Here is a 12,442-nt window from a genome sequence, read left to right as displayed (position 1 = left end):
CATAGAGAGCTTTTAAGTTTTCGAAATTAGCGCATTTCATTTCTGATGTGTCTTGTAAGGCCACGATTTAAAAAAATAAAAGTTCGAAAGCTTTTTCTAGAGAGCTTTTAAGTTTTCGAAATTATCGCATTTCTATTCTGATGAGACTTGTAGGACTTAGATTTTAAATTGTCTATATGTTCTACGAAATATTTTCGAGACATTCAGTAGTTTTTATTTATAAAAAGAAGCTATAATTCGAGCTTTCTTGGCAACTCAATAGTCTATTGGCGTATTTTTTTCTTCTTCTTTTCCTTCATATGACAAACTGATGTAACTAAATAATAATACATAATACCAGTTAAGTATTAATAATAAGTAACTAAATGTTGAAGGCTTATAGCTTTCGAAGCCGGTGCGTACTACTTAAATGTGGCCATAAACACTTCCAGCCAATTGAATAACGGCAGTCGAGGAGAAAAAGAATCATGTTCGAAATATAAACCCCAGATATTAGTTTTTGCACATGTGTATATCGAACACTTTAGGGTAGTTGTATTGCAACGGCTTCTCCAAACAAACAAATGTTTAATGAAGCGAATTGTTCGCTGATTGAAAAATGTTTGAACTTTTGATTTACTTAAGCGTACGCAAATGACCTTTTCGGGCATCGGATTTCAGTACTACGTATAATCCTGTATTTGTTTATTTGTTTATATGTAAACACCATTTAATATATAGTCATGGTTTTTCTTTGACTTACCATCTTTAGTTTTTTCGCCTTGCTTTGGCGATGCGATCTTCTTGTTAGATATGGATCTGAGGGTGGTGTTGATGGGCTGTAGGGAAAAAAGAAAAAAAGATAATATTGGAATAATTTCTGCACACTTTTTGAGCATTGAAATTGGAATTAATTTTTATTTCGAATTTTTTCGAACATAGCAAAATACTATTGAATAAAAACATCCCAACATCAAACAGCTGACAGACAATTCTTTACGTTTTTATTTCGTTTCCAATTTTTTGAAAGTTTTTAATTTTCGATTAAATATTTTTCGAACATAGCAAAATATTATTGCATAAAAAAATTTGACAATCAATTAGATGACAAATAAATGTTTTTGTTGTTATTGTTTCCAGTTTCCGAAATTTTGAAATTTTCAAATCGAATTTTTTCGAACATAACAAAATAGTCCTAAAAAAAAACTTTGAATGGGAACAAACTTAACATTTAAGCATTTTATTCTCCCTTTTGGGACATTAAAAATTTAATTCAAATTTTTTCGAACAAAGCAAAATACTCTTGTATAAAAAAATTCGAACATCAAGCAGTTAGAGATATTTATTATTTTGTTTCCTGTTTTTTTTAATTTTTATATACTCATTTCGAATTTTTCGAACATAGTAAAATTAATATTTAGTATTAAAAAAATCCAAAGGACACAAAAATAATATTCAAACATTTTAAAATTTTTAATTCGAAGATTTTCGAACAAAACAAAATACTATTTAATAAAAAGTTCGAACATCAACTGACATTTATATATGTATGTAAATGCTTTTATTTTTTATTTGTTTCCAGTTTTTGAAATTTTCAATTCGAATTTTTTCAAACATAACAAAATACTATTACAAAAAATTTTCATATTAAGTAATCGTACCTAACAGACGAATGCTTGCGTAAGCTGTGCTTAAATAACTCAATAGCGTACAAACACTATTTAGTAATTTATAGTATCCTCTTCAAACTAATCTTCATATTTATTTCGAGTGATAAACTCATTGATTTTACGACATATGAAAGTGTAAGCAACACTTTTACCTGACCAGACCTAAGTCATTTAGAAATATTGTAAATAGATAAGCTCATTATACATTATATAATATATATGTACATGTATATATAATTTTGCGCTTATCGCCTTAATTTAGTGAGCAATTTAGATTATTTAGCGAATTAAGTAACTTTATTGCGACACTAGAAATATAACGGAGATAATATTACAAGCTGTAAAGCACATATGTATGTACATACAAATGTATGTTGCATATAGTATATACTGGCACTTGTTTGTTCTTATCTTCATTACTTTATCACGCACACGTGTAAAAATAATAAAAATAGAAACAATTTCAAGTGTAATCAATCATTCACCAAAACAAAAAAATATATACAATATGAAAAAAACGTGAGTAAGAAACGCGAGTTAAAATGAAATATTATTGATTTCGCAACATAGCAAGAAAGATCGAGTTCTGCGTTGTTCAATGCTTCACTATTCAAGACAAATTTACTATGTTTACGGTTAACTATAAAAACATAAACAATAATAAACAAAAATATGAATATTTCGAATGTGATATACACATGTATACAAATGTAAGTTCGAAAATTTTCGAAAATTTAAAATCAGTTAATTGGCACATAAAATTGGTACAATAATTTTTTTTTTTCAAGATACAATTTCGACTTTCCTTTCTAAATTTTCTAAACAATTTCATAAAATGCTTATTATAAACATATAAAATCGCAAATCTAAAAGAGAACATCCATTTCGAATATTAATAAAGCATATAAGTAAACTTTTTTCAATTTCTACAAAAAATTTAATTTCGAAAGTTTTTCGAACTTCAAAAGTTAAATCGAGCAGTTAAATTAGCGCCAAATATATATTTTTTCAGAATAAATTTATTTTAAAAATTAACGGTGAAAGAAAAATAAAATATATATTTTTTTAGAATAAAACTACGCTTTAAAATGCATCGATCGAAATGCGTTTTTTCAGAATATCACATATGTATTTTATCGAACTTTAATCAGTTGTCTTAATTTATTTTTATTCAAAATAAACTGTAATTTACATTTATACAAAAATTTAATGTTCGAAAATATTTTGAATATAAAAAAATTTGAACACAAAAAATTCGAATATACTATGTAAAAAAATGTTCGTATGTAAAAACAAATGTATGTATATATCGAACAATATTTTTAAACTCTAATTTACATTTCTACAAAAATTCCATGTTCGAAAATATTTCGAATATAAAAAAAAAACGAACATAAAAAATGCTCGAATGTAAAACATATATCGAACAATATTTTTAGACAAAATCATGTTTAAATTAAATTGGATTTATTACAGGTATTAGAACAAAAGCTTACAAATCACAAAGTATAAACCACGAAAAGCTAAAAATTACCTTAATTTGGAATGATGTTTGAAAAAATATATTACATTATTTACATTTATACAAAAATTTAATGTTCGAAAATATTTCGAATATAAAAAAATTCGAACATAAAAATACGAATATACAAAAAATGTTCGTATGTAAAAACATATACATATATCGAACAATATTTTTAAACTCTAATTTACATTTCTACAAAAATTCCATGTTCGAAAATATTTCGAATATAAAAAAATCGAAAATAAAAAATGTTCGAATGTAAAAAATATATCGAACAATATTTTCAGACAAAATCATGTTTAAACTAAATTGAATTTATTACATGTTTTAGAACAAAAGCTTACAAATCATAAAGTATAAACCACGAAAAGCTAAAAATTACCTTAATTTGGAAAGATGTTTGAAAAAATATATAAAAACAGCGTTTTCGAAAACAACAAATGTGAAAAGAATGAATGCAAATTCAACATTTCTCACTTATTTTAGGTTGATTCTAATATAAAACCGGCATTATTATAAATAAATAATTAAATTTCGAAAAAATTTTCGAACAACAAAATTTAAATCGAACACTTTTTTACTATATACATACATATGTACGTTATATATACAACGAATTATAACTGTAAACAATACTTACAAATCGATCGGAACGCTCTCCACATGGCAAACGCGCTACAGCAACATCCGGACTGTCCTCGGGCGGTGGTGGTTGTGGCACCCAGTTGTATCCACGCCTAGAAATCGGTACACCAAAACGATCATGATGCGAGGCTTGTTGTCTGAAATTAACATTTGCGTACATGCAATGTTCTTATGCTTTTTGCTTTATGTATGTATGTGTGCAGGATGCAGGCGGCTCAAACCATTTAATGCAATTACTAACAAACGGTATGTATGTATATATCTACGTGTGGATATGTGTGCATATATGGCAAATAAATGCTATATGCTAGTGCTTAAGCGAAAGTAGCAATTTAGTGCGGGAAAATATTAAGGATAATTTGGCCAAGCAACAAATCAAAATCAGCTAATAATGCAAATTATTCGCAGTTATATATAAATATAATTTTTTTGGTTTTTATTTTTCTTTTTTTGTTATTTTTTTTTTTTGTAAATGTATGCAATATAAATGTAAATGTAGAAAAGCAAATAAATTAAAGGCTCAAAAACGATTTCATATGCAAGTACCTTCGAGTGCAATAAATATAAAATAGTTTTGTAAACAAAAGCGAAAATTAGTTAGACATACATTTACATTTCTTTTTGCTTTTTAATTTATTTGTATAATCTACTATGTGTAACCGCATCGCATGTACATTCTTACAGTGCATTATGGCTTAGTAATTGCGTCGAGTGTAGGGTATTTACATTGTATTTGGTATTCGAGCAAATTGTTTGCTTAAAGTTCGGTTTGCAAATTGATAGTAAATGTAGTAGGCAATATGACAAAGCAATAAAAAGTGGTATATGCTATATTTACCTAAGGCTTTCGTAGCAATCCAAACAAACCACAGCATATTCGCCGTTCTCCAACAAAAGCCCATCGCCATTTTTGCGATTTTTCACGAATGGAAACTCATTAACCGGTAGTGCGCGCACACGTTTTCGGTACGTCGTAATGCCGCATAAATGACAAATATAGTCATGCCAATTGTATTTGCGTTCGGTTGGTGCTATAGCTGGTGTCTGCGCTTCATACCTGCAAAAGTTGTACCGAGTAACAATAACAATAATAATAATAAAAATAATAACTGTTATCTTAAGTAAATTGTGTGCGGAAAAAAAGAAAGCAAAAATATGTATGAAGTGTACTTTTAATGAGCACACTATACACACACACAGAGACTTACTTGCGCCACTGATTCAACATGGAGTGGTAGCAGAATGTGCAAACGAGCGCTGAGTAATCCTTGCGCAATTGTTCAGCATTTGGCAGCGAGTTGTGTTTGAGGAGATGGGGGAAATATGGTCGTGAGCCCTGCAACAAATAAAAAACGTAGCGTGTAAAATAAAATGTTAATATTATTGTAAATAAAAAGTGAAGTGAGATGTTGAACACTTGAAAAGATAAACTTAGAAATGCAATAAATTATTGCTTATCTTTTTATTTACTTTTACTATTATTATTTATCTTTTTTCTTGTACTGAACATTATTTATCATAGACCGTATATAGCGAAAGATTCTTCAATAAATTTTATGCAAATTTATAATTTGTATATGGCATTTCACAGCAAAATAAAAAGTGAATATAAAAAATTAAAACAATATCCAAAAACTTATTAAATTAAAATAAAAAAAAAAAACAAAAATAAAAAATATTAGAAAATAGAGTAAATAGGAAAAAATTAAAAAAATATTTACAAAAAAAATATAAAGGTAAAATCCATTAAACAAATTATTAAATTAAAGTAAAAAATAAAACTAAAATAAAAATTTTAAAATATTAGAAAACAAAATAAAAAGGAAACAATTAAAATAATATTTACAAAAAAAATTAAAATTAAAGATATTAAAAAATAAAATTTTAATTATTAAAAAATTAACTAAACAAATTTTTATATTTTTTTAGTTAATATACATATAATAATGAAAGTCAGATCCAAAATAATATAAAAAAAATTAAATTAAAATAAAAAAGATAAAACTAAAATAGCAAGAAAGAATTAAAAAATATAAGAAAACAAAATAAAAAAATATACATATGTACCTACATACATACATATGTACATATGTATGTATGTACATATTTACATACATAAATAAAAATAAAATTTAGAGATATTAAAAATCAAGTAAAAATTAAAATTAAGAATTACAAATTATTAGAAAACAATATTAAAAGGATACAATTAAAAAAAATATATATATATACAGTATATGAAAAATAATAATTAAAATTTAAGATATTAAAAAACTTACTTAAAAATGCCAAAAATATAAAAGAAAAATCCAAAAAAATATAAATATAAAAAAAAAAATATAAATATAAAAAAAATATATAAATATAAAAAAAATAAAATTTAAAATATTAAGTAAAAATTAAAATTAAAATTTAACTTATAAAAAAAAGAAAAATAAAAAAAAATGTTCAAATATATGAATATTTTTGAATGTATATTTATATTCACTGACGACATACATACATACACATGTATGTTTTTGACGACAACAAAAATACTTAGTAAACCATTTCCGAAATAGTCGAGCCTTCGTAACCCGAATTGTAAGCAATAAAAAAGGATTGGCACTGCAGGCGCATTTCTCAAAACTTTTTGGGAAAGACGGTCACAGGAACCACAACACTAACAATTAGTCACAAATTACTCGAAAACGAATTAGTAATTAAAAAAATTAAATAATGCTTAAAAATATTTGGGTGTTTTTTCTATTTTCCAATAACAACTAGTACCACGTTCGGAAAACTCTTCAACATTGACATTTGAATATAATTATAACCTGAACAGGTACATATATTAAGTTTGCCACGATGTTTATAACACCCGAAAAACGTCAGACTTTATAGAGTATATTACATATATAAATTATTAGCGTGGCGAGCTGAGTTCATTTAACCATGTCCGTCTGCCCGCTCCTCTATCCGTCTGTATATATGCGAACTAGTTTCTCAGTTTTTGAGACTTCGTTCTGAAATTTTGCTCACGTCCTCACCGAGATGCTGCTCAGAATCAAATGCTCGTATGGGAAACTATTTCTTTTGACGAGATATCTTCAGAAAATTTGGCATGGGTTATTGTCTAAGGCAATGATGCAATCTAAGAATAAACTGTTCAGATCGGACCACTATATCATATAGCTGCCAAACAAACTGGCTGGTCTAAGTTGACTAGTGTAACTGAAGTTAACTTTTTTTCTTGTTTGTTTTTTATTAGCTTTCGCATATATTTTGCTACAACAACAATACAAATTGGGGTACCAAAAGAAAAATATACATTATATAGTACTGTATATAGAACGAATAGAATTATAGTCGACCAAGACCTCAAAGCAATTTTTTTCCAAATATATTACGAAAATATTTCAGAGCGTTTTAGCAAGAAAAGGGTATTTAACATAATGTTGTATATAAAAATATAATTAGCTAAAATTCTGACGTCAAATTAATTGTAAGTTCTTTAGATTAGATGTGGTTTTAAAAATAACAATAGGTTGCGGTTATTTTAAGAAATTCCTTTCTCCGCCCAAATGGCCTTATATTCGAAATAAAAATAAATTTCGTGCAGGAACTTACTGCAACGTAAAATAATAAAATAACTGTATTTACTTGACAACCGAAAATATGTGTTTCAGCCGACTATGAAACTAAGTTCGAAATAGTTATAATAATATGGAATTGCAGCCACCAAAGTAAAAAAAAAATATTAATTTTTCTTTACTTCTTTGCTAAAACTGAAAACAAATCCTTGAACAAATATACAAAACTTACCTCTTTGCTCGCATACAACACCCGCGCCAATGTCAAATCCGAATGCAAACCACATAGAAAACAATAAATCGATGTACTGGCAGGTGTTGAAGACACGGAAGGCGTAGACGGTGGTGTTGTTATGGTTAGGCCACCATGACGTGAGCCATTTGGTGAGCTCGAAGTGATCATCGGCGAAGGTATATTATATCTGTAAATATAAATACGTAAACATATAAGAAAACATATGTATAAGCATGTAAGTATTTGAGCTGTACCTTCGATGCTCCAATGGCACACGCTCAGCATCCATTGTCTCCCACTGGCGTGCCAAATAATTCACACAATCCTTACAGGCCAGCACACGATTATTATTATCATTATTATTGGCAGTATTGCCATTGCCACTTAGGCTGACATTATCACGACCATTATTGCTGCTGCCGCGTAAGCAGGGAAAATGCATGGCATGCGAATTCATATGTTCAGCGCTGGTGGATAACCATTCCATTTTATTGGCGGCGCAAAGAGTTTTGCAAATGTAACAACTATGAGAAGTAAGAAAATTTAATAAATATTTTTTTTTTTAATTTTTATCAGTGAGAAAATTTAATAAAATATTTTTATATTACTTTTATATTCAGCAAGAAGTATTAATAAATTATTTTTATATTTTTTTCTTTTCAGCAAATATGAATATGTTACAAAAGCAATTTTTGAATATTTTATAATTATTTTTCGTATATAAACCGTTAGAGATTTTTTATAAAATTTAATTTTCTGCATTATTAAAGTGTAAAATTAAAAATTTAAAGAATTTCGGAAATTTTACTCGAGAGTATGAAAAAATAACAAACGCTAGCGATTTCAAAACTATTCACAATTTTTAAAAAAAATTTCAAAAAACAAAACTAGCGCCTTTTTCGCGCTTTTCGACTGTTTCAAATTGTATAAGCTAACACTTTAAGGGGTTACATGGGTTTACGGGTTTCAAAAAATCGATTTTTCTATTGTCCTAAATTTTCAAGTTGATCCGAGTAATAGTTTCGGAGATACAGCCTTGAGAACTTGTGTGCTGGCGGCTAGCCGGGCTAGGTGCGGCGTCTTCAAACGTGTTTTTCTCGAAACTAAATTTTTGAAGTCGGTTGGCAAGATTTCTCGAGAACTACTCAACCGATCTTTATGAAATTTTACACAGGCCTTTGAGATACAATTCTTAAAGACTTGGACTAAGGATTTCTTTCGATTACAACTATTTGAAAAAAAAATGTTGTGAAATTTTCAGTGTTTTTGTAAAAATGTCTGAAAAATAAAAAATTTTAAGTTTTTTCTCCTACGTCCAAGTTCTAAGTTAAGGTTTTAACTAAAACGCGATTATTTTTTACCTTAAATGATCCTGTAAGGAGTTATCCTGCATCTTTTTTTCGAGGAGTCACCGAAAATGGCGTCGCAATGGCCGAGTTTAAAATATTTTTTTCCAAAAATTTCAGAATTTCTTTGTTAATAATAAATGTTTATAGCGATAAAAAAAAAATCTTAAAAAAATTTTATTTCTTATATGAGAAAAAAAAATGTTGAAAAAATGCTGTTTTTTAACCGAGGAAACCCATGTAACCCTTTAAGGTCATAGAAAAAAACAGAAATTCTTGTATGACATTTCATACATTTATACAATGTTTTAAACTGGTTCATATAAATAATACTAAGCTACATATATATGCAAACTTACGGATATTGTCCACGCTCACTCTCGCCAGGGCCCTGAGATGAAGATGTCGGCGAATTGGGACGCGAATCACCCTGTCGTGCAAATTTGAAATCGCGCTGTGTGGATGGAGAACTATTTGAAATCGGTTCGTATGGCTGGAAAGGAAGTGAAATAGTTGGCAGGCACCTACATTACTACATTTACCGGACAATAGCTAAGACATAGTACGACATACAAATACAAATTCCAATACATTAAGAAACCAAAGCTACAGCATGTACTTTCATATACATGTATGTATATATATAAGCAAATAATCAAAATATTACACACCGACAGTCAAAAGTTTAAATAACAATAAAGAAGCTATAAATCAAAAAATAGGTTTACACTGCCACTTTTCAAATCCATACTAAAGATAAAATTTTATGAATAAATATATTCTGCTGCTTGGTCACAAGCAGTGCTTTATAATCTAGAATATACGCACGCAATTTCTTATATTTATATTTTTATTTACTTAGCTAGTGTATTTATGTACTAACATAGCGGTATAAACCGGCAAATGCCACAAAGTCAACACCCACACACACACTCGTACACACTCGCAAACACACAACAGCACATGCACACCGGGGTAATTGCCGCAATTGAAAAGCGTTTACTTAAGCATTCTCGTGGTGATTAGATATCAAAGAAAGTCACTGCTGCTTACTGGTTTTAACTAATTCCTTGAAAGCGATGTGCGACATTTGGCTCAAGTTAAACATGCAGAGGTTAGCTGCAGCGAATGTTATCTCAAGCGCGTTGGACATTTGTTGCGTCGCCTTTTATACCTTTAACAGGGTACAACTTGGTGGAAATTTGTATACGACATATTCTGCTCAAAAGACCGCTTATTAGACGAAATTGCCGATAACGGACCACCATAGCATATAGCTGTCACATAAACTGTGCAATCAAAATTAAATTCCGTAAGGAAAACTTTTTTATTTTACAAAATATCTTTACGAAATTTGGTATAGATTATTCTCAAATGCAACGCTACAAGCTCCGTACATATTATTAAGATCGGACCACTATAGCATATAGCTGGCATACAAACTGACCGAAGAAAATTAAGTCCTTGTAAGGAAAACTTTTTTATTTGACAAGGTATCTTCATGGAATTTGGCAAGGATTATAATCCAAGACAGAGCTACAATATCCGAAGAAATTTTCTAGATCGAACCAATATAAAATATAGCTGCCATACAAACTCATTGATCAAAATGTAATCTTAGTATGAAAAAATTTTGTATTTGACAAGATATCGTCACGAAATTTGGCATGGATAATTGCCCAAAACAACGCTAAAATATTCGAGGAAATTTTCTAGATCGGACCAATATAAAATATAGCTGCCATACAAACTCATTGATCAAAATGTAATCTTAGTATGAAAAAATTTTTTGACAAGATATTTGGATAATTGAAAACAAGAAAATATTCGAGGAAATTTTCTACGGAAATTAAAGTGGCATAGATCAAAATGTAATCCTAGTATGAAAAAATGTTGTATTTGACAAGATATCGTCACGAAATTTGGCAAGACAGCGTTACAATCCTCGACATATTTTTTTTAGATCGGACCACTATAGCATATAGCTGTCATGCAAACTGATCGATCTAAATCAAGTTCTGGTATGGAAAACTTTTTTATTTTAGAAGATATCTTCACGAAATGAGGCATGAATTATTGTCAAAGGCACCGCTACAATCCTCGAAATAATTGTTTAGATCGAACCACTATACACATACAAACTGAACGTTAAAATTTAAGTTTTTGTACGAAAAAATGTTTTATTCAAGATATCTTCACGAAATTCGATTTTATACGCTTTTATGTTATAAGAAATCCACCTGGGTATGTGTAGGGTATGACGACTTCGGTGCAGTCTAAGATAATGGTTGTCTAGCTTGTATTTATAATTTTATAAAATCATAATTCACTTTCGAATATATTTTTATTGCTGGCACACAGCACATATTGATGTCATCGTGCTGGCAGGGTCAACATTTATTTTCGTCACTATATTTAATCTGCTTTTGTGGTCTTCTAGACTTCGCCGCCGCAGTTAAATTTAACCTTAAGCAAGAAAGACGCAGTTATTAACCACGCTTCCTGCTAGGGTTATCGCAGTTTGGAGTATAAGCAATAAACGGACTGTAATAAATAAGTATTTTAAAATAATTTCGTACACTAAATGGCATATTTCAATTAAGCTGGCTCAAACTAGTTTAGATACCAATATAATTTCACAAATTTGACCATGAAGAATAAACAGTGATTGATTTCTTTGCTTTAAACCCAGTGAGCACTAAGAGCTGGTAGAAAATGAATACCGATGAAATCTAAAATTATTTTGGAGAATGCTTTTCGATTTTTTTTAAACGCTTTTGAATTGCAAATCGTTTCAAAAATACCAATAGAGCACGTTGTTATTTTTTTTCCGAAGTTTTTTATACGATTTGATTTGCATTTCGAATACTGGAATCTTACTGAGGCGAATCAAGGAAATTGTTAACAAACAAGTTCATATTGCCCTACTAAGTTGATACTTAAACTATAGAAAATAGTTACAGCACAAAATTTACAGTACATCATGTGCCCTTGAGCCCATTTAGTGATGTACGCTTGTTTGTAAGTACATCCCCGCGCTGGTCCTTCAGTTTTTGAGATATCGGTCTGAAACTTCGTACATGTCCTTTTGTCTCCAAGATGCTGCTCATATGTCGATACTGTCGATATCGGACTACTATAGGATATAGCTGCCATATAAACTGATCTATCAAAATCAAGCCCTAGTATGGAAAACTTTTTTATTTCATAACATATCTTCACGAAATTTGGCATGAATTATTGTCAAAGGCAGTGCTAAAATCTCCGAACATATTGTTTAGATCGGACCACTACAACATATAGCTGCCGTATAAACTGATCAATCAAAATTAAGTCGTAGTATGGAAAACTTTTTTATTTGAGAAGATATCTTCACGAAATTCGGCATGAATTATTGTCAAAGGCAGTGCTAAAATCTCCGAACACATTGTTTAGATCGGACCACTATAACATATAGCTGCCATATAAAC

General features: G+C 29.2%; 1 protein-coding gene across 10 annotated transcripts in view; it reads right to left on the bottom strand.

The window, feature by feature from the left end:
* LOC126755574 (uncharacterized) overlaps positions 1 to 12,442 on the bottom strand; it is a 45,274-nt gene that overhangs the window by 18,882 nt on the left and 13,950 nt on the right. For 8 of the 10 annotated variants that reach the window (XM_050468228.1, XM_050468229.1, XM_050468231.1 and 5 more), the window contains 7 exons: positions 9,332 to 9,465; positions 7,881 to 8,150; positions 7,624 to 7,813; positions 5,028 to 5,155; positions 4,658 to 4,876; positions 3,815 to 3,956; positions 743 to 818 (listed from right to left, as the gene is read on the bottom strand). In XM_050468228.1, coding sequence (XP_050324185.1) covers positions 743 to 818; positions 3,815 to 3,956; positions 4,658 to 4,876; positions 5,028 to 5,155; positions 7,624 to 7,813; positions 7,881 to 8,150; positions 9,332 to 9,465 — 1,159 coding nt within the window. The remainder of the gene's footprint in view (positions 1 to 742; positions 819 to 3,814; positions 3,957 to 4,657; positions 4,877 to 5,027; positions 5,156 to 7,623; positions 7,814 to 7,880; positions 8,151 to 9,331; positions 9,466 to 12,442) is intronic. The other 2 variants (XM_050468237.1, XM_050468236.1) reach the window with 2 other exon arrangements.

The sequence above is a fragment of the Bactrocera neohumeralis genome, chromosome 4 (genome assembly GCF_024586455.1).
Source record: "Bactrocera neohumeralis isolate Rockhampton chromosome 4, APGP_CSIRO_Bneo_wtdbg2-racon-allhic-juicebox.fasta_v2, whole genome shotgun sequence".
In the NCBI taxonomy this organism is placed as follows: Eukaryota; Metazoa; Arthropoda; class Insecta; order Diptera; family Tephritidae; genus Bactrocera; species Bactrocera neohumeralis.
This window is presented reverse-complemented; position numbering and strand designations above follow the sequence as displayed.